General features: G+C 36.6%; 4 protein-coding genes across 6 annotated transcripts in view; 3 read left to right on the top strand and 1 right to left on the bottom strand.

Moving 5' to 3' along the window:
• Positions 1-7,818, top strand: part of LOC107548577 (RILP-like protein 1) — an 18,261-nt gene extending 10,443 nt beyond the window's left edge. The window contains exons 4-8 of the mRNA XM_016229305.1: positions 2,502-2,696; positions 5,061-5,221; positions 5,313-5,435; positions 5,516-5,614; positions 7,366-7,818. Of these exons, the coding sequence (XP_016084791.1) occupies positions 2,502-2,696; positions 5,061-5,221; positions 5,313-5,435; positions 5,516-5,614; positions 7,366-7,510 (723 nt within the window). The 3' untranslated portion in view covers positions 7,511-7,818. The remainder of the gene's footprint in view (positions 1-2,501; positions 2,697-5,060; positions 5,222-5,312; positions 5,436-5,515; positions 5,615-7,365) is intronic.
• A 1,883-nt stretch (positions 7,819-9,701) lies between these two features.
• On the top strand, positions 9,702-16,068 carry LOC107548549 (scavenger receptor class F member 1-like). Its single transcript, XM_016229267.1, has 10 exons — positions 9,702-9,908; positions 10,354-10,412; positions 10,567-10,668; positions 12,297-12,743; positions 13,192-13,342; positions 13,429-13,532; positions 13,612-13,720; positions 13,808-13,932; positions 14,012-14,140; positions 14,963-16,068. Exons 1-10 carry the CDS (start codon positions 9,808-9,810, stop codon positions 16,036-16,038), a joined length of 2,403 nt encoding a protein of 800 aa, XP_016084753.1. The 5' UTR covers positions 9,702-9,807; the 3' UTR covers positions 16,039-16,068.
• A 2,262-nt stretch (positions 16,069-18,330) lies between these two features.
• vtna (vitronectin a) lies at positions 18,331-22,458 on the bottom strand. 3 transcript variants are annotated; one of them, XM_016229301.1, is made up of 8 exons: positions 22,370-22,458; positions 21,965-22,063; positions 21,285-21,677; positions 20,469-20,605; positions 20,102-20,258; positions 19,862-20,014; positions 19,312-19,776; positions 18,331-18,707 (listed from the first exon to the last, which is right to left on the bottom strand). In XM_016229301.1, the coding sequence occupies exons 2-8, from the start codon at positions 22,014-22,016 to the stop codon at positions 18,586-18,588; spliced, it is 1,479 nt and encodes a 492-aa protein (XP_016084787.1). In that variant the 5' UTR covers positions 22,017-22,063; positions 22,370-22,458; the 3' UTR covers positions 18,331-18,585. The 3 variants fall into 3 exon arrangements, with proteins under 3 accessions (XP_016084787.1, XP_016084786.1, XP_016084789.1); XM_016229300.1 differs by lacking the exon at positions 22,370-22,458 and adding an exon at positions 21,784-21,883 and having other exon boundaries at positions 21,965-22,055; XM_016229303.1 differs by lacking the exons at positions 21,965-22,063; positions 22,370-22,458 and adding an exon at positions 21,786-21,822.
• Positions 22,459-23,439: 981 nt separating this feature from the next.
• Positions 23,440-25,036, top strand: part of LOC107548548 (sterile alpha and TIR motif-containing protein 1-like) — a 14,164-nt gene continuing 12,567 nt past the window's right edge. Inside the window, exon 1 of the mRNA XM_016229266.1 lies at positions 23,440-24,009. Coding sequence (XP_016084752.1) covers positions 23,552-24,009 — 458 coding nt within the window. The 5' untranslated portion in view covers positions 23,440-23,551. The remainder of the gene's footprint in view (positions 24,010-25,036) is intronic.

Here is a 25,036-nt window from a genome sequence, read left to right as displayed (position 1 = left end):
GTTACATGAATACATGAATGATTTACAAGCCACTGTGTTCTCCAGTGACCTGTTAAATTGGTTAGGCTTTTGAAACTAAGGTCAGGGTGACACCTGGTAAGTCTTACTTAATGTGTTTGTGGTTTGAAAGGATTTTTGCAAAGATTCTGTTTTGATTTTTCCCCCTTAAGGACTGGCATCAGAAGGAGAGGAAGCTGAAGGTAAATGTAGAAGTGTTACAGTCCCAGGTGCAACAGCTCAAGAAAGAGAATCAGGAGCTTCTGGCCCGCTTACAATGCACACACTCCAAAGAAGGTAAAATTACCTGATGGTTAATTAACACATGAAATTGATAATTTAGTTCAAAATGTAATATCAATGCAATTGCCATCTCCATTTTAATAATAAACAAAATACACTTTCTAAAAGAAATCCATAATGTTTTCAGTTCAGAAGGTCAAATAAACAAACAAAAACGCCAGTTGGAATAATTCAAGTTCAATTCAATTGAAGTTTATTTGTATAGCGGTTTTCACGATGCAAATAGTTGCAAAGCAACTTTACAGCAAATTAAGTTTCTACAATATGAATGATTAAAAATAATAAAAGTTTAATTAGTGCCGTCAAATGATTAATCACGATTAATCGCATCCAAAATAAGTTTTTGTTTACATAATATATGTGTGTGCACTGTGTATATTTATTATGTATATATAAATACACACGCGTACAGTATATATTGAAAATATTTACATGTATATACATTTATATATTCATATTCTTATATTTTATATCATATATAAATATATTTAATATATAAACATATCATATTTTAAATATATACATGCACGTGTTTGTATTTATATATACATAATACATATACACAGTAAACACACATATATTATGTAAAACAAAAACCTTTATTTTGGATGCGATTAATCACGATTAATCGTTTGACAGCACTAATTTTAATGAAATACCATTAGCGACAGATCTTCTCTTCTATACTGTGACATACATCTGAGTTTTACAGATTATTGAAAAGGAAGAAATGTAGGGTGGGACTTGGTTCTATGCATCAGTTGTTGATTGTGGTTGTTGAACTCAAAAATGAAGGCAGATGAATGTGAGCTTGCAGCTGGTTTTAAAAAAGGTCTGAAATGTAATATTACTGAATAAAATGGAGAAGTCTGGCATATGTCACCAAAGGCAAGTTTGTCGTTTTCACTGAAAGATCCAGTGATTAAAAATTATGAGATCAGCATTTTGTTTAAAATAAAATAAAATAAAAATAAATACATTTGAAAAAATTAATCATTCACAGTAAGATCTATACAATGCATTTAGGGTAATTTTCTTAAAATACACATAACACATTTGTTATCACACATCATCATAAAATGTGTATTTTTTTAAGGTAATTTTTATCCAAAGGCCTAAATGGTTTTATAATTTTCCTTGTCATTGTTATGTACAGTATAAAGTTCAAAATGTAATTGCTTGTGCTTTAAAAAGTCATGAGATCTCTCAGATAAGATGTTATTTCTATCCATATATCAGAGAAATACAGCTTCTCGGAGCATATGAGCTCTCATTTTCGGAGAGTTATATTTCAGACTGAATAAAGCTGGGTTTATCTCTTTTACGGGAGGGGTTATTCTCTTTCATTTATTACTGTCAACTCAGTAGTCAGGAATGCTGTTAGATTTGGTCATTCTCATCTTAGAAAATTGTTTGCATAGACTATTTTAAAATATGACCATACATTTGCTTCCTTTTTCTAGACCGCACACAGCGTCAGGAACGAGAGGTGATGCTCAAGCTGAAGGAAGTGGTGGATAAGCAACGTGATGAGTTAAGAGCGAAAGGGCAGGAGATTTCCAGCATGTCCAAGGAAGTGGAAGCGGTATGGGTATGATATAACTGTACTGAGTTGCTCAAATGAATCTGAACCATGGGCTATTTTTAGAGAGACATTAAATCTTGCACTTAAAATGAAAGCAAACTTATATGTGCAAAAAAACAACAACTTAAAAATACATTAGGGAGTGTTTTCTTTATAAAAATTTTCAAATCTTTTTGATATGTCTTTCACTTGTCCCTTTAGAAATGAAAGCGTAACTGTGGTAACCAGGTTCACCCCCCCCACCCCACCCCCAGTAAAACAGACGGTACTGTTCTCTCCTTCGGACCTAGTTTAGCAGCTATCAAGGTTTTCTTTGTTGAATTTGGAACACAGTGTCAACAGTGTGTCACTCTGTTCCAAAATGTAGTTGCTCATGAATTGCATCAGAGGCATATAGCTGTGGTTTGGAGCTGAGGTTAATACTTTCCCTTGGTTTTTATGTTTGCCTTGCCTTGGTTTTGAAACTGGCCAGACAGTAGCCTGCTGCATAGAGAAATTAACAGAATGAACATTAAGTCAAAATTAGCTCTTAAGCTAACTAAATCATTTAAGTTTTCAACATTTATAAATTATTTTCAGTGAGTTGAAGTGTCTGTTATTTAACATGTTTCTTCAGCTCCAGGAGCAGCAGGAGCGGCTAATGAAGATAAACGCAGAGCTCAGACACAAGGAGAACATCATACAGACTCAGCTGAAGAGTGCAGTGGAGAGGAGGGCTGACCTGGAGGCCGACCTGTGCGAGAAACAGAAAGAGATAGAGCGCCTGAACTCACAATTAGAAAGAGCCAGCATACATACTGCTGCTGAAACGGTTAGTCACATTAATATTACGTTAATGCTTACTAACCCTAGCTGTCCCGTATTGGTTTACGTGTATTTCCTAAAGGCATAATCAGACAGAAGCTTGTATGTTCCTCTTGCCCTAGCACAGGGCCTAATTTCCGCTTTGGTTGGTTGGATGAAGCATATATAGGTCACATTTGCCTTCACTAGAGTGGAAAGGACATGTTTGTGCACAACTCCCTTCAGCATACAAACATGTTGGGATGCTTGATTATATTCCAACAGTAAAACCTTGTCAGAATATTTTTCACTTTAGTTTTATCTCGATTAACAGAGATAAATATAATGATCAGAAATAAGCTTTTAGTAATTAGCAAATAATGCAAAATATTAAGTAATTATGTAGTATTATTTCATATTTAAATATTGTATTAAATCACTTTTTATATTAATATTAAACGTTTTGTTTTGTTTATTATTAAAACATTATTATTGTAACATTTATCTTAATTAAAATGTAATTCTAATTTAAGTTTAATTTATTTATTTTAATTAACAGATATTATTTAAATTCAGAAAAAATAAGCTTTTAGTTATTACCAAAAAAATGTAAAAGGTTAATGTTGCAAAATAGGATTTTTAATACACTGAACTAGAAATGTAGTCAGACACGTATATACATTATTTAGAAAGCAATTGTTTTTTATTTATTATTTTACATTTAAATATTGTGAAATTACATTTTAAGTAATATTTACTGTGGTAACCAGGTTCACCCCCCCCACCCCACCCCCAGTAAAACAGACGGTACTGTTCTCTCCTTCGGACCTAGTTTAGCAGCTATCAAGGTTTTCTTTGTTGAATTTGGAACACAGTGTCAACAGTGTGTCACTCTGTTCCAAAATGTAGTTGCTCATGAATTGCATCAGAGGCATATAGCTGTGGTTTGGAGCTGAGGTTAATACTTTCCCTTGGTTTTTATGTTTGCCTTGCCTTGGTTTTGAAACTGGCCAGACAGTAGCCTGCTGCATAGATAAATTAACAGAATGAACATTAAGTCAAAATTAGCTCTTAAGCTAACTAAATCATTTAAGTTCAACCCATTGCACATTTTCAACATTTATAAATGATTTTCAGTGAGTTGAAGTGTCTGTTATTTAACATGTTTCTTCAGCTCCAGGAGCAGCAGGAGCGGCTAATGAAGATAAACGCAGAGCTCAGACACAAGGAGAACATCATACAGACTCAGCTGAAGAGTGCAGTGGAGAGGAGGGCCGACCTGGAGGCCGACCTGTGCGAGAAACAGAAAGAGATAGAGCGCCTGAACTCACAATTAGAAAGAGCCAGCATACATACTGCTGCTGAAGCGGTTAGTCACATTAATATTACGTTAATGCTTACTAACCCTAGCTGTCCCGTATTGGTTTACGTGTATTTCCTAAAGGCATAATCAGACAGAAGCTTGTATGTTCCTCTTGCCCTAGCACAGGGCCTAATTTCCGCTTTGGTTGGTTGGATGAAGCATATATAGGTCACATTTGCCTTCACTAGAGTGGAAAGGACATGTTTGTGCACAACTCCCTTCAGCATACAAACATGTTGGGATGCTTGATTATATTCCAACATTAAAACCTTGTCAGAATATTTTTCACTTTAGTTTTATCTCGATTAACAAAGATAAATATAATGATCAGAAATAAGCTTTTAGTAATTAGCAAATAATGCAAAATATTAAGTAATTATGTAGTATTATTTCATATTTAAATATTGTATTAAATCACAATTTTTATTAATATTAAACGTTTTGTTTTGTTTATTATTAAAACATTATTATTGTAACATTTATCTTAATTAAAATTTTATTCTAATTTAAGTTTAATTTATTTATTTTAATTAACAGATATTATTTAAATTCAGAAAAAATAAGCTTTTAGTTATTACCAAAAAAATGTAAAAGGTTAATGTTGCAAAATAGGATTTTTAATACACTGAACTAGAAATGTAGTCAGACACGTATATACATTATTTAGAAAGCAATTGTTTTTTATTTATTATTTTACATTTAAATATTGTGAAATTACATTTTAAGTAATATTTATATTAACATGTTTTATTATTTATTAATAATTTTTAAACTTTAACGTAATTTAAGTTTAAATCTGAATGTTTCTTATGAAATCACTTATTTAGGCAACACGGTGTACCACACCTTTTGTTACTAGTTTAGAGATGTATTATTTTAGCTTGGAAAATGTGTACCATGAACACTGGAAAATGTTACCAAACTATCTGTTTTTTTTGTTTTTTTTAAATAAAAGAACAGATTATCAACTGTGCCCAAGTCAGACATTTATAGTTTTGACTCATATAATTCCACCTTTGCCTCTTTCAGAGCAGTTCAGCCATAGACCTCACAGATAAGATGATCATTGACTTGAAGGATCCAAATCGACCGCGTTTTACCAAGCAGGAAGTACGAGACTTGCTTTTTGAGAAGAACGAGTTGAAGGCCAATCTCTTTCTGGTCAAAGAGGAGCTTGCATATTACCAAAGGTGAGACAGTTGTGTTTGTGACGCATTCTAACCTTTTCTATCAGCACAGTGTCCTGCCTCAATCTGGACACACATTTCTTTGTTTCATTAGAGAAATCCTGAATGATGAGAGATGCCCAGGGTTCTTACTGGATGCCCTGCGCTCTGCCATAAAGAAGCAGAGGACCGTCATAAAGTCTAAAATGCTTGGCATACCCGTTAGTGAATGTAGAATGTGAGTGCAAGCCACAAACATACTGCTAATTTACAGCCCATGTGAATAATGCTGTGTTTAACAGTTTCACTGTCATACAGAGATGAGACAGATGGTCCTTTGTTTGAGAGGAGTGGAAATGAAGACAATGACACTGACAGCACTGACAACAGACCCCAGGACTCACGCATCAGAAAACTGTGAGTTCATTCACACTTAAACAATACAGAGCTATAGCAAGAACTTAAAAAGCACACCAATCTACTTAACCTACTTCACTGAAAACTGGTTTCAGCAAGATTGGGCTATAGGATAAGCCACCAGTCTTAGGTACAATAAAAAACATTACGAGTGTGAAATATTTAGTTGTTCTTGTAGTTTAAGACGTGACATGACATGTGGTCAAGTATGGTGACCCATACTTGGAATTAGTGCTCTGCAGTAACCTATCCAAAGCGCACACAAACAGCAGTGAATACACACACACCGTGAACACACACCCGGAGCACTGGGCAACCATTTTTGCTGCGGCGCCCGGGGAGCAGTTGGGGGTTCGGTGCCTTGCTCAAGGGTACCTCAGTCGTGGTATTGAAGGTGGAAGAGAGCGCTGTACATTCACTCCCCCCACCTACAATCCCTGCCGGTATGAGACTCGAACCCGCAACCTTTGGTTTACAGTTGCGGGTGTTCAACTACGATGTAGTTTTTGATCAACAGCAGAAATTCTTCTTAGTGCTAATGCAGTTAAAATATGTGATCCTGGACCAAACCAGTCATAAGGGTAATTTTTTTTAAAATTGAGACTTATACATCATCTGAAAGCTGAATATATAAAGTTTCCATTGATGTATGGTTTGTTAGGATAAGAAAATATTTGTCCGAGATACAACTATTTGAAAATCTGGAATCTGAGGGTGCAAAAAAATCTAAATACTGAGAAAATCGCCTTTAAAGTTGTCCAAATGAAGTTCTTAGCATTGCATATTACTAATCAAAAATTAAGTTTTGATATATTTACGGTAGGAAATGTACAAAATATCTTCATGGAACATGATCGATACTTAATATCCTAATGATTTTTGGCATAAAAGAAAAATCGATAATTTTGACCCATACAATGTTTTTTTGGCTTTTGCTAAAAATATACCCCAGCGACTTAAGACTAAGGGGTCACATATGTTGTATAAAAGATGTTGCTGCTAGTGGTACAAAAATTACACTCCTTTAAGAAGCAAATCTACCTGATTTTATCCTTAAAAATAATGTTTTTTTACATTGACATTTTTTGGTTTACCTTTTTTTTTTTTATTTTTTTTTTTTACCGCTTTTATAGATTAACAGACAGAAATTTTTAAATGCACATTTCTTGTTTACATTTCTTAGCACATATTTAGGTTAACCGACAGACATTTTTGTTTTACATTTAAATTTTTTGTAAACAATTCAGGTTTACATTTACATTTGAGTTACCTGACAGACATTGACATTTTTTGTTTACATTTTTACCACATTTTTATGTTACATAACAGACATTTTTGCAGTGAAACTTGTGGGGCAGGTTGGATTGCATAGTCTTCCTAAACCTTCCCTTAAAATGTATGTTGGTAAAAAGACTGAGACTTCAAGTATTAAAACTACTGATTTCTGTTTGAGAGCCTCATGTATTACACATTTTTTTAAATAAGACTTTTATAGGGCATCCACTCTCTTCTCTGTGTATAGTGTGTGTGTAGTAATTTGTGTTGTATATTTTGGCAGCATTCATACTATATGGTCTTGGTGAAACCCTAAGCTGATTTTAAAGATCTCTTGATCACATTTCGCTCTTTGGCTTCGTAACCTCAGTAACTGAGCATGCAGACTAGCTACTACAGTACAAAAGAAATCCCCCTCTGTCATTCTTCTAAAAGTGATTGAGAGCTCTCTTATCTCCTCTGATTCAAACCTTTAGATTTAGTTTCCTGACGCCGTCCAGTCTTACTAGGAGCTCTGGTTCTCAGCCTTCCGTCCTTCCAACATCCAGCTCCACATGGGAAATCCTTGATCCAGACGAGCAAGGAGGCGAGGAGGAGACACAGACCCTCAAATCCTCTTGAGAACCACCGCAACTGCCACTCATCTTCACCTGGGTTGGAAGAGAGAAGTTCAAAATATATATTTGATTTAGGTTTCAAACCGGAGAACGGACTATTCTTGTATTTGGTTATACAAACATAGTATTAATAGTTGTTGCCTAAGCCGACCTTTTTCTCAATATAAAATCATTCAGCACTTGGCTTTTGTTAATTAGCTGATAGCTAGATTTGTGCCTGATGGTCACTCAGTGTCACAGATGATCTGAACATGAGACCAGATTGTGTCAATCATATACATATTGTTATTGTTTGTTGTTTACCATTTAAAAATTTAGGGTCAGTAAGAATTTGTTTTTGAAATTTTTTTTTTTATCTCTAAGGCTGCATTTATTTGGTAAAAAAGCTGTAATTTTACAATAACTGTTTTTAATTTGAATATATTTTTAAATATGATTTTTACCCTGTAAAGCTGACTTTTACTCCAGTCTTCAGTGTCACATGGTCCTTCAGAAATCTTTCTACCACACTGATATGGTGCTTAAGAAACATTTCTTATTATTACAGTTGAAGACGCTTATGCTGCTTTTTTTTGTGGAAACATTTTTTCAGGATTCTTTGAAGAATAGACATTTCAAAAGATACTGCAGCTTTTATTACTTGCTAAATAAAAGTAATAATTTCTTAGAAAAAGAGAAAGTCTTACTGACCCCAAACTTTTGAACAGTTGGGTACAGTATATACAGTTAAACACTAACTGTTGAATTTTTTTCACTTTCTCTTTTCCGAGTTCAATATGCAAAGCCAACTGTTAGTAATACATTTAGTTGATTTTCCAAAGAGTATAAACAAAGGTTTTGTGGCACTTTCAAAACATTGCTGTTTCAGGGCCCAACTTATGACTGAAGCAATGGCAAGCATTTGGGGCAAGGCTACCTGTAATAAGCTGTTTATGGGGAAATTGACTTGGAAGGGATGGGTGGAAGGGTTTGAAACAATCATTATTGTCATTTCACTTGGTGGTGCAAATGACCGCAGACTGGTGCACTTAAAAACATGGGAATAATCTGCAGTGTTTTGATAATCATAATACACCTGGCATTATATTATAGATGTCTGGATGGAAGCTACAAAGAATTATAGCAGCTATTTTTATAGAGAGTATATTTAATATGGATTTTAACCAAAGATACTGACATTGTATTGCCATGACTGTCACACTGACCCTTTATGTCACTAGGGGGCATTAGAGTATTTTGTATTCATGTTCTTCCAGTGTACTATCTTATAAAACATTAGCTGTACTTAAAAAGTGTCCATTTTGTATCTATTTTAAGGACATTTAGCATGTTTTTAATAGAAATATTTTAATATTGGCAGATAACATATGATATTAATGTCCTGTCAGTTCTGTGATGTCCATGATTATGTCAACCTGATGTTAAAAAAAGCATGTAAACGTAAGAAAAAAGATGCAAATTTATTGTCTGAATATTTTGTCATCTTTTATTCACGCTCGTGTTGTTCCAACTTCGTATGACTTTCTTTTGCAGAACACAAAATAATGTTTTATTAAAATTTTTGGTGAACTACCTTTTTAATGAGTTGACACTTTGCCCTCTTCAGCCATTCAACTGATCAGACGTGTGTGTCACATAGCTTTTTTGTTGAAAAAAGAGGCAAAAACGTATGGACCTGATTCAATACTTTGTATGAGTCGTAAGGTGTTCCCTGATTGAGAGGAAGTCTGTGTTTCCTCCGAAGGAAATTAGAGATAATGGGTGCCCATATGTTTCAAAGGCCTGTAGCTGAATTCCATATTCCTTAGCTGTCTGTGACTCATCTGTTTATCTTTGCACGTTTGGAAATAAAAGTTAATGAGTCCCATATTGATTTTTTACTAGTGTATTTTATTTTTGTAAAAATGCTTGTTACTGGAAAGTACTATAAGGCTAAATAAAATCCAGAGGTGGTGTTGTGACATTTGTGCGTGTGTGATTAAAAAAAAATATTTGTATTTTAATGTATAAAAGTAATTGGTAAGGATGAGAAAATGTTGGCAGACACATTGACCATTAAAAATACCCAACTCCTCCCACAAAATTCTGGGCCTTGATTTTGTCTTTAAACAACCAGTGGCGTATTGAATTAGAGGAAGCTGGCTTTTCTTCCTCAGGAAACTTGCAGAGGAAACAAAAGGATTTGGAGAGCCCATTTTGCTAGAGACTGGACTGGATCTTGTCTGTTCTAGAAGTACAGAACTAACCTGTGCTGGTGCTGTGGTAGAAGAGGGGGTCCGGTTTTGGTCGGTCCGGAGGGGGATGGACACCTTTCTGACCTCATTTGGACTGATGCTCACGTGTGTCCAGTGCTCAGCTCAGAGACTCTCTCCGACCGGGAAAAACGTCTGCCTCAGTGTCGGGTACTGAAGTATCTTTGTCTCAGATGTTTCTACATAAATTCTTCAGGAAAAATAAAAGTAAATGTGTCACTGTTTTCATACAGTTATAGTGATAATGAATGTGGATCGCATAGCCAAGATCATTTTTTAAGTCTTAAAGGAATTTGACATTCAATATTTTGAGGTCATCTTGAGATACTGTTGAGATATCTTTTGAAACTCTAGGGTATTTCTGTCAGGACAAAACAAAAAAGTGTCAAATAGGAGACTTGAGTTACTAAAATGTTTTCCACTGAATCTCATTGCTGGCAAGGAGAAACAATTGATATTTAAGAGATGTTATTTGCTATTTGTCTTTTCTATGCGGTTTCTTAAGTTGTAAAATGTTATTGTGCTCTATAAACGTTTTATTTATGTCAACACAGATTCAATACATTCTATACTGCCTGCTATATTTTCTCATTAGGGATTCTTCTCCCATATGTTGTTCTGGATGGGGCCAGAACGGTGATGAATGCACTGTCTGTGAGTATTTATGCCATCTGTTGATGTACTTCAATAAAAAAAATGACACGTTGTTTTATTGATGACACAAAGCTTGCTTCCCGTGGGCCTGCAGATGTCAGCAGTTTTAAGCTGGGGTTTCAGTTGTGTGTAAAGCATCTTTTTGTTTTCTCAGCCCTCTGTGAGGGAGAAAGGGCCTGTCTGCAGGATGAAGTGTGTGTTTATCCTGGACTTTGTCGATGTAAACCTGGATTTTACGGGTACCAGTGCAAAACCCGTGAGTAATATCGTTTGAACTTTGGGTTTCTGGTTTCAGGACTGCCTTTTGCAACTGTACAACTGTGTCTGGCCTTGAGGTTAGACATCCAAACAATACTGCACGAGCAAGCCTGATATTGCTTTATATATACAAGAATGTAATATTGAGTAACTTACATTTTAGACACAATTACGCCAGTTTCTTTTGTCAGTTTTTCCTCAGACGAACAAAATAGTTACAAACGAATCCAAAGCAGAATCCGCCCACAAAGCTTTCCGAAACTTCGAATCACTTTCTTTGCAAACTGATAGGGATGGGCGGATCGATCCTTAAGTATCGATACGTACAACAGCCTGGCAGCCTTTTACAAAAATTAACCATGGTTTTATTACAGTAACCACAGTTTACCACAGTATTTGTAGTAAAACTGCAGTAACCACAAATTTACCATGATAATAATAATAATACTACATTTTAGTACTTATGTAACACCATGTTTATTTTTCATGAGGTACCCTCAAAGGTGCACCTTTGCAACTTATCTACCCTTAAAACATGCATACTTGTATGGTACTAATATGCTCACTTTTAGGGGGTATAGTTGCACCTTTGAGGTTACTGCCCCATTAAAGAGCTAAAATATATAATTATAGTATATTTTATTTCTAAAAGTGTAAACAAAAAAGGCCTATGAAATTAAAAAAAAAATATGGCTTTAAAATCTAATATTAAGTGAGTATAATTACTGATTATATATTCTTTTAATAATTTAAAAGAGCAGTTTAGTTTAGAAGTATCGGTATCGGTATCGATATCGACGATACTGGGCTTGAAAATATCGGTATCGGATCGAAAATAAAATAAGAGGTATCGCCTATCCCTCCAAACTGATTCACGGTTTCGAAATTCGAAACGCGCGAAACACACAGACTAGTGGCACCTGCTGGTCAAAACGGCACAAATGCAAAGAAAACTCATTGCCACCTTTTAAAAAGCAATTGCAAATGTTTTCATAAAAGTACAATCTATTAAATGTCTACGAATAATTAAATATTAAAGTATTAAACATTAAGTTTCTGTAAAATGTGTGTTCTTTTATTAATGAGTGGTGCCTTGTGTTACTACTAGGGCAATTAGAATCAATCAAATATAATTCTTTCCTTTTGTACATGCATTAAGTATTAAAATTCATTGAATTAATTAAAAATGAACCTAAATTATAAAACTAACCTGAGACCACTTAAAATCATTAAAGATTAGACATTCAGTCACAAGTTAAATGATGGTTGCCTTGTTTATTAAAATCACATGACTTTGCAAGAGAAAAGCAGCAAACTGATTCAGAAATAATCAGTGCTTCGAAAGCACCCATCACTAACACACAGTAGTGACGTTCATGTGTGTTTGAACTTATTGGTTGAATAAATGATTCAATGACCTATAAAGACACTAGTTTGTTGCCAGCACTCAGCCAATAAAATTTGAGGACCAGAACTAAATATCTTTGGCAAAACAACACTGGATAAATGTTTCTTTCTGATATATGTCGCAAATAATTTGTTATTTGCTATATTCATATTGTTGACTACTATACATGTAGTATGCATATCTAGTTATTATGGATCTGAATTTTTTATTCTCCACAGCTTGTCCTCCTGAATTTTGGGGGCCGGATTGTCGAGAGCTCTGTCCCTGTCACCCTCATGGGCTCTGTGACCCAGTCACTGGTGAGTGCTTGTGCCTGCCCACCCGCTGGGGCAACCTGTGCCAAAACAGCTGCAAATGTGGACGTCATGGGAAATGTGACCCTGTCTATGGCAACTGCACCTGTGAGGAGGGCTGGTGGACGTCCACTTGCTCCAAAGCCTGTCAGTGCCACCTTGCCACATCCACTTGTGACAAAGCCACGGGACGCTGCCTGTGTGACGAAGGCTACTGGGGCCAAAAGTGCAGCCTGCACTGCAACTGCTATGTGTCCCCTTGCCAGCAGCGCACAGGGTCCTGTCAGTGCCTGCATGGCTGGTGGGGTCCGTCCTGTGATCGCCGTTGCATTTGTAATCTCAGCAATGCCGACTGTGATGTGCAAACTGGATGTAGTCTGATTCATGAACGAATGACCCTTTTGAACTGGTTCTTTTTAGTGAATCAATAAAATACAGTGCAACCAGTGTCCCATTCACAAACAAATGACTCTTATGAGCCAGTCTGAAACACTGCATGGCATAATTTACAGAATTAGAGATAGTATATCTTTCATATTTAAGAAAAATTGACATCACAACTGAAAATTTCCCAAATTAATAGGAACTGCATCATGACACTCTGAATCAAATTGAGCTCTTATGAATCAGAACTGAACTAAATTGGAAAATATGCAAACACCTAATTTAAAGTCTAAGAAACATTATCTAAAGCAATGAAATTCATTTTAAATGTGACTTATGTGTCCTAAACACGTTTTGGGGCAAGTGTACATATATATTTTTTCTTGTGTGTATAATTGAATCTTCTACCTGCTAAGCTCCCTTAGTTGACTTTATTTTGGGCTTCTCCTTCTCTACAGATGTGACAAACCCTGCACAGATGGTACATACGGAGACGGCTGTCGTTTCCTGTGTAAAACCTGCCATCATGGCCACTGTGACCATGTGACAGGAAGTTGCATTTGTCTTCCTGGCTTCCAGGGTGAGAGGTGAGGGTACAGTGGTATTTATAGGTTGTTTTTACCTTGGTGAAAGAGTCAAAGAAGTCTCCCTCACTGTTCAATCTCTGTTGTAGCTGTAACAGCACATGTCCTCCTAACCTATATGGCATCAACTGCTCCGTGGCATGCGACTGTGGGAATCATGCCTGCCATCCAGCCACAGGAGCTTGTCCAAACAGTATGTCCAGACACAACATTTGGTTTTCACAGCTGGTATCCGCATCCCTCTCATCAGTTTTTTTGCATTTGTCTGCTAGGTAGCAGGGCAGGTCTCTTAGCAGGGCTTTTGATTCCCTTGTGCATTTTAATTCTTGCCTTGTTGTTCTGCTGCTGCTGTTGTGGGCGGCCCGTCGAAGGGAAGGAAGGGTATGAATTTGTTATTTGAAAGCTGATATAAAATGTATTATTATTTATCAAACAATAAGAAAATCTTCTGCTAAATCTGACCTCTAGAGTAGCGGTTGGAGATGGCAGTCCTGCGGTTCGCATGAAGCATCATGTTTATACTGTGCTGGCCAACATGGGTTCGGCAATGCCGTGCATTACTCTTTGGTCGTCTGGTTTGCCTAGGGTTACAGGTAATGTGCCTGTTTTCATTTGCAGATTGTGTTTTGGTGAATGTAAGTAGACTTTTAATGTTCTACGCTGTGTTTTTAGTCTCTCATCATGATCCTGAGCTCACATTTAACCACAGCTTCATTGAGCAGCCATCGTCCAGCTGGGTGACTGATTCATTTGAAACTGATGATGAAGGAGAGGCCATCTACTGTGAACCACCCAGGGAAGGTACAACATTTATATTTCTAGTTTCACACTCTTTCTGTGTTGTTTAAGCTGTGGTTAGGGCAGCAGCTAGAGTTTTGCTTTGGCTGTTCTTTTTAGTTGATAATGTAAGCTATGATATTTAATGTTATATTTTATTATATGTTACATTTACTATATTCATAAATATAATATTAAAGAACACTAAGACTTTAAAGTTAAATGTAATTTGCACCAGACTACTGTTTGAAGGTTTTGGGTCAGTAAGATATTTTTGAAAGAAGTCTTTTATACTCACCAAGGCTGTATTTATTTGAACAAAAAAAATATTAAAAAAAACAATAATATTGTGAAATATTACTACAATGTAATTTTTTTTCTTTTTTAATATATTTCAAATGTAAATTTATTTCTGTCATTCTAAAGCTGAATTTTCTGACGTCATTACTCCAGGAATCTTTATAATATGCTGATTTGGTGCTCAAGCAATGTTTCTTCTTATTATCAACAGTTGTGGTGATTAATATTTTTGTTGAAACCATGAGGATATATTTTTTATGATTCTTTGATAAATAGGAAGTTCAAAAGAACAGCATTTGTTTGAAATAGAAAAAGTTTGTAATATCAAATATTTTTACTGTCACTTTTGATCAGTTTAATGCATGCTTTAAATACAAATTTCTTTACTGACCCCAAATTCATATATTCATAGATTAATTATTTTAGAATCCATCTCTGTAAGAAAATATTTGCTGGAAAAAATATTATTTGGGGGAAAAAAATATATTTTCGCCATAGTCAACAGCAATATACTGATTCTTATTAAACGTGCTTCTCCTCACACAGATGTTCTTACTGTGGCCGGTGGAGAGCTTCAGGAGCTGAGCTCTAAGTGTAACTTCTTCCCTGACCCATCAACCTTCAGCAGTGACGACATGTCACAGGATTTTGGTATCCCTCGTACCTCCAGCATTGCCAAATCCAAACGTCCTTCAGTCTCTTTTGCAGAGGGCACAAAGTTCAGTCCTAAAGAGCGCCGTAGCTCGACTCAAGACCTGCCTGGTACAAGTCGGAAACCCAAGGCCTGGGGCGTGCTGATGATCTCTGCCCTGCAAGGAGGACAGGGAGACCACAGTGAAACAGAAACAGAAAAAGAAGAGAAAAACCATGAGGAGACCATCTCCTCTGAGGAGCAAGCATCTGCATCTGAAACAACACAAACTGACTCAGAAAGATACAGTTCTGGCCCACTAAGAACTCACCTCACTGTGCCCAGTGGGAGACAACGTACACTTTCCAATACCAGGAAAAATGCCCAACCGTCTGATAGCGGCCAGGATACAGATTCAGAGAAGTTAACAACTGTATATGTAACTGTGGGTAAGACCCAAAAGATGGCCAAGCAAGAGCCCCCCTCAGAAGGGCCTGTTCAGGCGATGCTGCGCAGACTGGGCAGCCTACAGAGACAAAGAGAGGAGGCCGCCCAGCCCAAAGGAAGGGGGCAGGCGATCGCCAAGCCACCGCGGAGGAAACTGGCAGTGCGGGCCAGTGCGTGGGAGCAAGCTACAGGGTCAAACCAGTCAGAGGTGGTCATGAGGAAACCTAGTCGCAGGAAGCTCAACTCCCTCAGCTCTCCCTGCACAGTGGGGGCAACAGACTTTCCTCAGGAGAACTGCACCCCCAAGAGGCCGTTGTCCTCCATTTTAAAAAGTGTTCCAGAGAGTGATACACGCCATAGTTTGGAGGTAGAACAAGACACTGGAGTAGTTTGTGAGCCAGACACTCTGACAGAGCACACTTACGAGACTGTGGCTCCATCTGATGGGGTCTCCACATCTTCAGAGATTATTATTAATGAGACCGTTGTGGACCAAGCAGAAAATGAGCCAAATTATGAGAATGTTTATGTAAAGCATTCATAATATTCCTGAATCTTAACGTTTATGATTTAAAGGGCAATAAAGTGTTTTTAGTACTCTATGTAGGTTTTGCATAAACTGCATAAACATATCTTCATAGAAAACGGTTTTGTTTGTTTGTATATTCCCTATAATAATTTCTATTATAATGTTACTTGGCTTTTGTTAAATACACTTTTTAAAGTATTTTATCAATATGTTGCCCTCATAACCCCTTAAGTAACTGATGTATGTCTACCTATACTGACATTTAAAAGTTTAAGGTCAGTAAGATTTTATTCTTCTATTTTTAAATTAATACTATTATTTAGCAAGGATGCTCTAATTTAAGCAAAAGTAACAGTAAAGACTTTTGCATTGTTAAAAAATCTATTGTTTTTTTAAATAAATGCTGTACTTTTGAACTCTTGATCAAGAATCCTGAAAAAATGTCTGTTTCCACAGAAATATTAAGCAATACAACTGTCTTCAACAATTTCTCAATTCTACAGGGTCAAACCAGTCAGAGGTGGTCATGAGGAAACCTAGTCGCAGGAAGCACAACTCCCTCAGCTCTCCCTGCACAGTGGGGGCAACAGACTTTCCTCAGGAGAACTGCACCCCCAAGAGGCCGTTGTCCTCCATTTTAAAAAGTGTTCCAGAGAGTGATACACGCCATAGTTTGGAGGTAGAACAAGACACTGGAGTAGTTTGTGAGCCAGACACTCTGACAGAGCACACTTACGAGACTGTGGCTCCATCTGATGGGGTCTCCACATCTTCAGAGATTATTATTAATGAGACCGTTGTGGACCAAGCAGAAAATGAGCCAAATTATGAGAATGTTTATGTAAAGCATTCATAATATTCCTGAATCTTAACGTTTATGATTTAAAGGGCAATAAAGTGTTTTTAGTACTCTATGTAGGTTTTGCATAAACATATCTTCATAGAAAATGGTTTTGTTTGTTTGTATATTCCCTATAATAATTTCTATTATAATGTTACTTGGCTTTTGTTAAATACACTTTTTAAAGTATTTTATCAATATGTTGCCCTCATAACCCCTTAAGTAACTGATGTATGTCTACCTATACTGACATTTAAAAGTTTAAGGTCAGTAAGATTTTATTCTTCTATTTTTAAATTAATACTATTATTTAGCAAGGATGCTCTAATTTAAGCAAAAGTAACAGTAAAGACTTTTGCATTGTTAAAAAATCTATTGTTTTTTAAATAAATGCTGTACTTTTGAACTCTTGATCAAAAATCCTGAAAAAATGTCTGTTTCCACAGAAATATTAAGCAATACAACTGTCTTCAACAATTTCTCAATTTCTTGAGCAGCAATTCAGCATATTAGAATGATTTCTAAAGGGTCATGTGAAACTGAAGACTGGAGTAATGATGCTGAAAATTCAGCTTTACCATTACCGGCATAAATCATATTTTAAAATATATTCGAATAGAAAAAGCTATTATAAATTGTAATATTTCACTGTTTTTTTTGCTTTATTTTGATCAAATAAATGCAGCCTTAGTGAGACTAAGAGATATCTGTTAAAAGCATTCTTACCAACCTCAAACCTTTGAACAGAAGTGTAGATCAATCCCGAGCCAAGATATGAACCCTGCAGCAATTTTGCATGAAATAACTTCCATAACAGTTTGGAAAAAAAATAGAATCGTCTTGATGGAAACAGACAGATACTTTCTGGTTCTCCTCAAAACGCCTTTTCTCTTAGGGCTGTAAAAGTTTGTGTAATTGTATGTCTTGGTTTTTGACATCTTTTTCTCTATGCACGATAAATAAGGATTAGTCCTTACATGCATCACTACAGCGAAGTTGTTCTTGGCAGCATGACACTGATTACTTAGTGTGATGTAAATTAATTCAATTGCCTGATATTGGCAGTAAGCTCAGCGTTTTCTTTGGAAAGAGCGATAAACCACAATAAATGGAAGAATTGTGCCAAAACACTGATTGGAAATGTAAATGGCATTGGTTGTTTGCAGCGAATGACAAGAAAAAAAAAAATGACAAGAAACACCCTTTCACTGTGTTGAAAAGGCTAAAACAGAAAGAGATTTCTGTTAATATCCTTAAGAGGACTTTCAAAGGAATAACCTAATAAAATGTATACATTGCCATAATGACCTATACATCAAAAAACATTGCTGCAAAGACTGCAAAACTGTTCCTCACTAAAAGCTGCTGCAAAGTTCATAGCAACTTTAGGCTTTTGTAAGCATCAGTAAAAAAAATGTATTTCTCTCATGCAATTACTTTAATTCTCAATGAAAATCAGAGTATAATTTTATGATAATAGTGTTTATTTGAGATGTTCGAGACTGAAAATTGCATGGTGTCCATTGAGAATAATTAATCAACACAACAATTAGGGAGTAGATTCATCTCTAGGGGAGGACGACCTGTAGAACATTAGGAATATCATTCTATTTGTGGAGAGATTCTTAAAGGGCCTACTAATCACCCTTCTCATTGACCGTACAAATGCAGCTTATTTTTCTTGTATGATAAATACTATTAAATGTCTTTTACAGTTGGACTCATCTCTTTTCTGCTCCTGGCTTGTCTTTGCAGCCAAGCCAGTATTTTCCAATAGGTCTTGGATATGGAGGGTTTGCATAGTCAACCCGCTTCGTTCGGAGATTCACTCTGTAGTACATATCTGTAAAGAAAAAGTTTGAATCTGAATTTCTAAATATAATATAATAATCATGTTGATTTAAGTTCCTCCTTTGAAATATATAATTTCTGTCATGAAAACTCTCTGCGAGTTTAGCATGGTAATAAACATCCCGTGTAAATGTATTAGGTCTTGGCGGAATAGATCTGCTATGGTGCTGCAGCAGAGCAATTACCGAGACTGGCTACTGCCACCACATCCACAACATGCTGCTGTGAGCATATAAGAAATACTGCTGCTGCACATATAACACATATGAAATAACCCCCATATATGACATACATGAAATCAGCCTGTAACATATCTATACATGTGGAGCTGGGGAAGGTGGAGGGTTGCTGAAGCATGCTGCAAGCACTAACTGAGTATTTGAATGTTGAGCAGCAAGCTCATTGGCTGCTGATACGAAATAAAACCAATCAGCTGCGCCATGTGAATGATGTAATAGTGTCAGATTGAGTTAAAACCTATCGGCCTGCGCCATTTAGAGTTTCATGACAGAACTTTGGATATAATATTAAATTATCATGCCGATTTCAGTTCCTCCTTTGAATAATATAATAGAATAATCATGTCATATAAGTACCTCCTTTGAAGAAGTAGACACTCTGTAAAGGCTGACTCCTGCGCAGTATGTCATAGGCGATGTCTTTAGAAGGTCTGTATCTGTAGTCATAATCATAGTCATTTTGTCTATGATAATAGTCTCTGCGTCTGTCCTGGTCTTGCCACCTGTACTGCCCAAACCTCTGAGCAAACTCCTGTGCAATGCTGATGCTCCTCTCTGCCATAGTCTCCCAATATGGTGACCTATTCTGCCTGCGCCTGGAGCCCCGCTGCTGGTCCCACTCCTGCCAATAACGCTGGTTCCACTGCTGCCCATACCGTTGGCCCCAGTGCTGGTCCCAATCCTGCTGATTTCTGTCCTGACGCCTTCTGCTGGGCCATCTCGGAGTGATGTAGAGTCTGCCGGCTAGCACAGCATCCACAGGAGATTTGATTCCAATCCAGTCTTTGTTGATGAAGTTATGGCCACCATGATGACTGTGAGCTGGAAGAAAGTAATTAAAAGCGGAGTTATGGAAGCTGTCTAAGGTTCAATTTATTTTGATAACTTCCTCTAAAAAAAATATTACCTCCACCAAAGAGCTGGTTGAAGTGCTCAACCCATCGGTCATAGTAAATATTAGTGTATCTGTGGAAGAGTGCTGAGGGAGATCTCAATGACATCTGAATGCACTCCTCATGGAATGGCTGGTGCTTGAACTCATACTGGTAATACTGGTCTCCTAGAAAGAAGGAACGTATGCTTTGTTTAGTAAAGTTAAATGAACATGTCAGTAAATCTAGATGTATTCTTTAGATTAAGCACAAACCTTTAAAAAAATAAACCTTCTCTTTGCCATGATGGCTGTGAGCAGGAATGGCAAAGGCAGCATCCAGATGGTCTGGTATCTTCTCAAATCCCACAGATATTTCTCGTGGGAAATCTTCATCTAGTACTCCATCTTTAAACCGCCAGTATTTTTTACCCTGGGAATAATAAAACATATTGTCATTTACAATCATTCAGTGAAACAGATTAAATAATTCTGATTAATTAAATTGAATAAATTCAAATAAATCGTGACAATTTGTTATATTGTAAATAACACGGGAATCATTTCACACTGTATAACGTGCTAGAAATTCTAAATAGTTTATGTTATAATAGATATACTGTAAATGCGAGGTCATCCATACTTTGAAGATGTATGTCTTTCCTTGGCAGTTTGAAGTGAAGGCAGCATCTATTGGACCTTTTATTCCCCAGATGTCTTCGATGAGCTTTGGGTACCCAGGTAATACTAATTTCTCATCAAGCTCAAAAAAATATTGTCCTCGTAGACAAACACAGCACATTTTAAATTGGAAACAAAATGTATAAAAAAAGAATAAATAAATACAGAATTAACTATAATAAGAAGAACACATAATTATCTGTCATAACAGTATAATTTCAGTAATACAGCAGTACATTTTTAAAATACACATTTTGTTAAATCCTTTATTTTCCTTTTACCTACTTTCCAGGGTTATTATATTTAACTAAAACTAAAGATATAAAAAAACATTTTTGTTACTTGTAATAAAATAAACCTTAACTGAAATCAAATAAAAATGTTTTTCTTAACAGCAATATTTTTTATTTTAATTTAGTTTAACTGATGTACTAAATTAGTAAAACTGAAATACAAAGCAATAAAACTAAATAGACATGTTAAAAAAAACCTAATAAAAATGACAAAAACACAATAAAATGACAACTTTAACTAAGAAAATGTAAAATATAAAAATAATACCTAAATCAAAATATTAATAAAAACTAATGGTATCTCAATAATAATAAAATAACGCTGCCCCCTAACCATTTTGTTTTATATTTTCAAAAATGTTACTTATACTAAATACATTGTATGTACATTTTTATATTACTGTCAAAAAATTAGCCTAAAAGAAATAGAAAATAATTTTGTATAATATTCACATTTTTGTTCTTCTTTGCTGTAATCCACTTACCTCTGAATGCATATATAGAGCCGTTTTTGAGCTGCATGAAGGAATCAAAGGGTCTGCTACTGCAGACCTCAGCGTCAGGGTCTTTGGCTTTTGTTGGTGTGGGTTCAGCAGTTGAGGCTGTGTGTGGAGTTGTGGTTGGGTTCTTAATTGTGGAGGCTAGTCTGAATTGTGTAGTTGGAGTGGCAGCAGTGGCAATCTCTGGTATTGGGTTATCACTTAACGTCGAATCCATGATTTGTGAAGCTGGTGTTAATAGGCTGAATATTTCAGCAAAGGTCGCTGGAGACGGGGTCAAAATTTTGTGCTGTGATCTGGATCTATTTGGCGCCTCTGTGCTGTTTGCTTCCTCATCATACTCATCCTCAGGGTAAGAAGGAAAGGTGTCTCCACGAGCTGCAACAAGAACAGTTTCTCATCCACTTGTTTTGTTCACTGCATTTCACATGTTTAGTTTTGATTTGTTTAAATGGAGTGTAAGAAACCAAACTGGTAAACTTACACCTAATACAACATAAGGATTCATAGTCTTTGCAACAGCTCTTGTAGTATGTGCACATAGAGTCACACTGGCAGCTCTTGGTGGCATCAAACCCACGACTCTAATAGTAAAAAAAGAGCACAGTTCCAAGTTAACACAGAGAGTATATATCAAAATATTACAAGAAAGTAAGTGTTCTTACCTTCAGCTGCATATGTGAAGGATATCAGTCCTAGCAGCAGAAAAAGCCTCATCCTGGCGTCTCACAGTGAATGCGACTGAAGAACTGAGACCATCAGGACTACAGGAATCAATAGACTCAGAGGTCACTCACCCACTTTTGTTTTCTTGAACTTATTTGCAATATATGTTTTCATCTTTTTTTTTTTTTACTGTAATCATTAAAACCAGACATGAATTGTTTTGCCATCTATAATATAAATTTGAAAAGTTTGCTTTATGAGCACTACTTTATTACTACTTTACATTGTTTTAAGTTTATTAATAAGAAACATTAGTCATTCAGTTCAAAGCGAAATTACATTTAATTTCTTGCTTATTTGTTCCTTTCGAACACGTAAAACAACACTGATTGTAGCCTACTCGCCTGTGTCGCCATGCAAATCGGCGATTAATAATAAAAACGCCGTCTTCTTCTCTCATGTGACTACACTGCGGTCGAATCACTGAGCTATATATAATGGTTTGAATGGCGCGTCCTGCTGCGGCTGCGCGAACCTCATAAATATTTAATGAGGTCATTAGTGAGCCACTTTATGATTGGTTGTCTGTAGCTAAACAACTCGACGTAACATTTTTAGCACAGTAGCCTAAACTGTGCTCTCTGGACTAAGGAGATAACCCTCCCCCCCGCACCCTTTCAAAATTTCATGTGAAACGTTGCTAAAATTAGTAAATTGAGCAAAATTTACCAGTGGTTTTAAAAAGACGTGCAATACAAACCAATTCATTAAATAGCATCTCCTTTTAACACGGCAAGAAGCTTACATACTTTTTCTGGCAATTTAATAAAACATTTAAAGAGATTTTGTCTTAATTTTTAAGTTTGGCTGAAACTAACTTTAAAATATTTATTTTTTTATTCAAATATATTGCGGCTGTGGTATTTAGGCAGAAATACAATAAACATTGTAACAAAAAAAGCTTACGTTTGCATTCAGTCTTTGTCCAGCAGAGGGCATTGAACTAAAGTGGCACTATGGTGCTGAGGTTGATTCTCCGCGTCTGGCTTTGGGAGATACACTGGGCGGGTCTATAAACGGACGCTGAGGATGCTTGAGGATTCATTATCAACGATCTTGACTTTATTACAAATATAACGGCATCACAGTGTTTTATTTGAATGAATAAGCATCGCTTCCGTTGGCTTTCACAGGAATCTATCCGAGGGTGGCAAAAGGACAGTGGAAATAGTCGTCTTTGTCTGACAAAACTTAATCGCTTGCCAGTATACAGCGATACCAACCGTCTACTGTCTAATTTTCTTAAAACATCCAGCCATCCTGACAGCGTTATCTTGTTATTTGATGGTTTTTGGTGGGTCCTTTCTAACAGTGGATTCGTGAAGCGTATCTTAACCAGTGCTCTGACGTCATTTGTGTTTATTATTTTTCTCTGGCATCAGCAGGATAATGTGGTTTGGTGTAAACGGCATTAGACATTAATGATTTGCTTGGTAATGACGGCGACGCCATCATTTCTTTGTCACGCCTGAAAGACAAAGACACATCAGAACTGTTAGAACCGAGAAACTAGCTGGTAACGGTAGATGTTTCTGTCTCTTGTCGTTTATCTCAGCAAGTTTTGCCGTTATTTCTCCATGTTTAGCACCGACAGACTCACGGTTCCTGAATATGTCAGTTATCGGCTACACAACCGGAGGACGAGCTCTGGCCCCAAGGCTGTGTCTCCGGGGATCAGCACCGACGTCCAGGCCGTGTTGGACGGCTCTCTCCCCGCGCTGCGCTCCGCCATCAAAACACTCAAGTCTTCAAAAGACACTGGAGATGTGGAGGAGACCCGCCGGGCCATAGCTGAGACTTTCCAGCTCGTCGAGGAGGCCTGGGTCCTGCCCACAGTGGGCCGACAGGTAGCGGAGGAGATCTGCAACAGGATCCGGCTGGATGGGGGTCTGGAGCTGCTCTTGCTGCTGCTGCAGACACCGGCTGTAGAAATCACATACGAGTCTGCCAAGCTCCTTGAGCAGATTTTGGTCTCAGAAAACAGGTAAGGAACATTCTTGATAAACTGTGTTGTTCGTAGGCCCTAAAAGTATTTGGACAAGCAAGTCACAGTTAAAAACGAATGAATGTCATCGTATTAGTCATAATGTCCAACAAAGTGGCACAAGCATTTTACATACAGTTTATTTGGTTTAAAATGATAAGAAATTAGATATACAGATATAGATATATTTTTTTCTTAAGAATATGTTTTTTTTTGTAGAAGAATATAAAAATTAAAGGTGCAATAATCCATTTAAGCATGGAATTGTATGCAGAAAAGAATCAAGACTCCCTGAAAAATATACTTAAAATATCTGTCCTGGGATATCATATGTGACCCTGGACCACAAAACCAGTCATAACTAGCATGGGTATATTTGTAGCAATAGCCAAAAATACACTGTATGGTTCAAAATTATAGATTTTTCTTTTATGCCAAAAATCATTAGGATATTAAAGGGGTCATATGCTGCTTTTTTAAAGATCATTATTTTGTGTATTTGGTGTAACAGAATATGTTTACATGCTTTAATGTTCAAAAAACACATTCTTTTTCAAATACTGTACATTACTGTAGGTCCTCTATGCCCCGCCTCTCTTAAACGCTTCGTTTTCTACAAAGTCCCTCCTTCCGACAAGCGCAGACTGCTCTGATTGGCCAGCTGACCCAGTGCATTGTGATTGGGCGAACACCGCAAGCACTCGTCGGAAATGTAACGCACCTACCATAATCGCGAGCTTCATCTTTCAAAATAAATGTAAAGACAGAGCCCGAAAGGGGAACAGAGTCGCGTGACAGACACAGTGATGAAGCTGGTATGTGGTAAGACACAGTGATGAAGCACACTTTTATTATCTGTGTGTTGTTGTCTCCGTGTACTGGAAGCTTGTGACACTATAACAAATTCCTTGTATGTGCAAACATACTTGGCAATAAAGCTCTTTCTGATTCTGATTCTGATGTTTGAAGTACACAAGCCACGTTTAAGACAGCTGCCTCCACTGTGATGTGACCCTCTCTCTCTCTC

The sequence above is a fragment of the Sinocyclocheilus grahami genome, unplaced genomic scaffold (assembly GCF_001515645.1).
Source record: "Sinocyclocheilus grahami isolate Dianchi unplaced genomic scaffold, SAMN03320097.WGS_v1.1 scaffold350.1, whole genome shotgun sequence".
Taxonomy (NCBI): Eukaryota; Metazoa; Chordata; class Actinopteri; order Cypriniformes; family Cyprinidae; genus Sinocyclocheilus; species Sinocyclocheilus grahami.
The sequence above is the reverse complement of the archived record's forward strand: the minus strand, read 5'-3'. Positions and strand labels throughout refer to the sequence as shown.

Coding starts and splice junctions, on each gene's coding strand:
- LOC107548549 (XM_016229267.1), top strand. CDS start 9,808: ATGGACACCTTTCTGACCTCATTTGGACTGATGCTCACGTGTGTCCAG. Junction 12,744..13,191: donor CTGTGATGTGCAAACTGGAT/GTAGTCTGATTC, acceptor GTTGACTTTATT/TTGGGCTTCTCCTTCTCTAC. Junction 13,933..14,011: donor TGGTTTGCCTAGGGTTACAG/GTAATGTGCCTG, acceptor CTGTGTTTTTAG/TCTCTCATCATGATCCTGAG.
- vtna (XM_016229300.1), bottom strand. Junction 20,259..20,468: donor GAAAGACATACATCTTCAAA/GTATGGATGACC, acceptor TATTATTCCCAG/GGTAAAAAATACTGGCGGTT. Junction 20,015..20,101: donor GAAGGTTTATTTTTTTAAAG/GTTTGTGCTTAA, acceptor CCTTCTTTCTAG/GAGACCAGTATTACCAGTAT.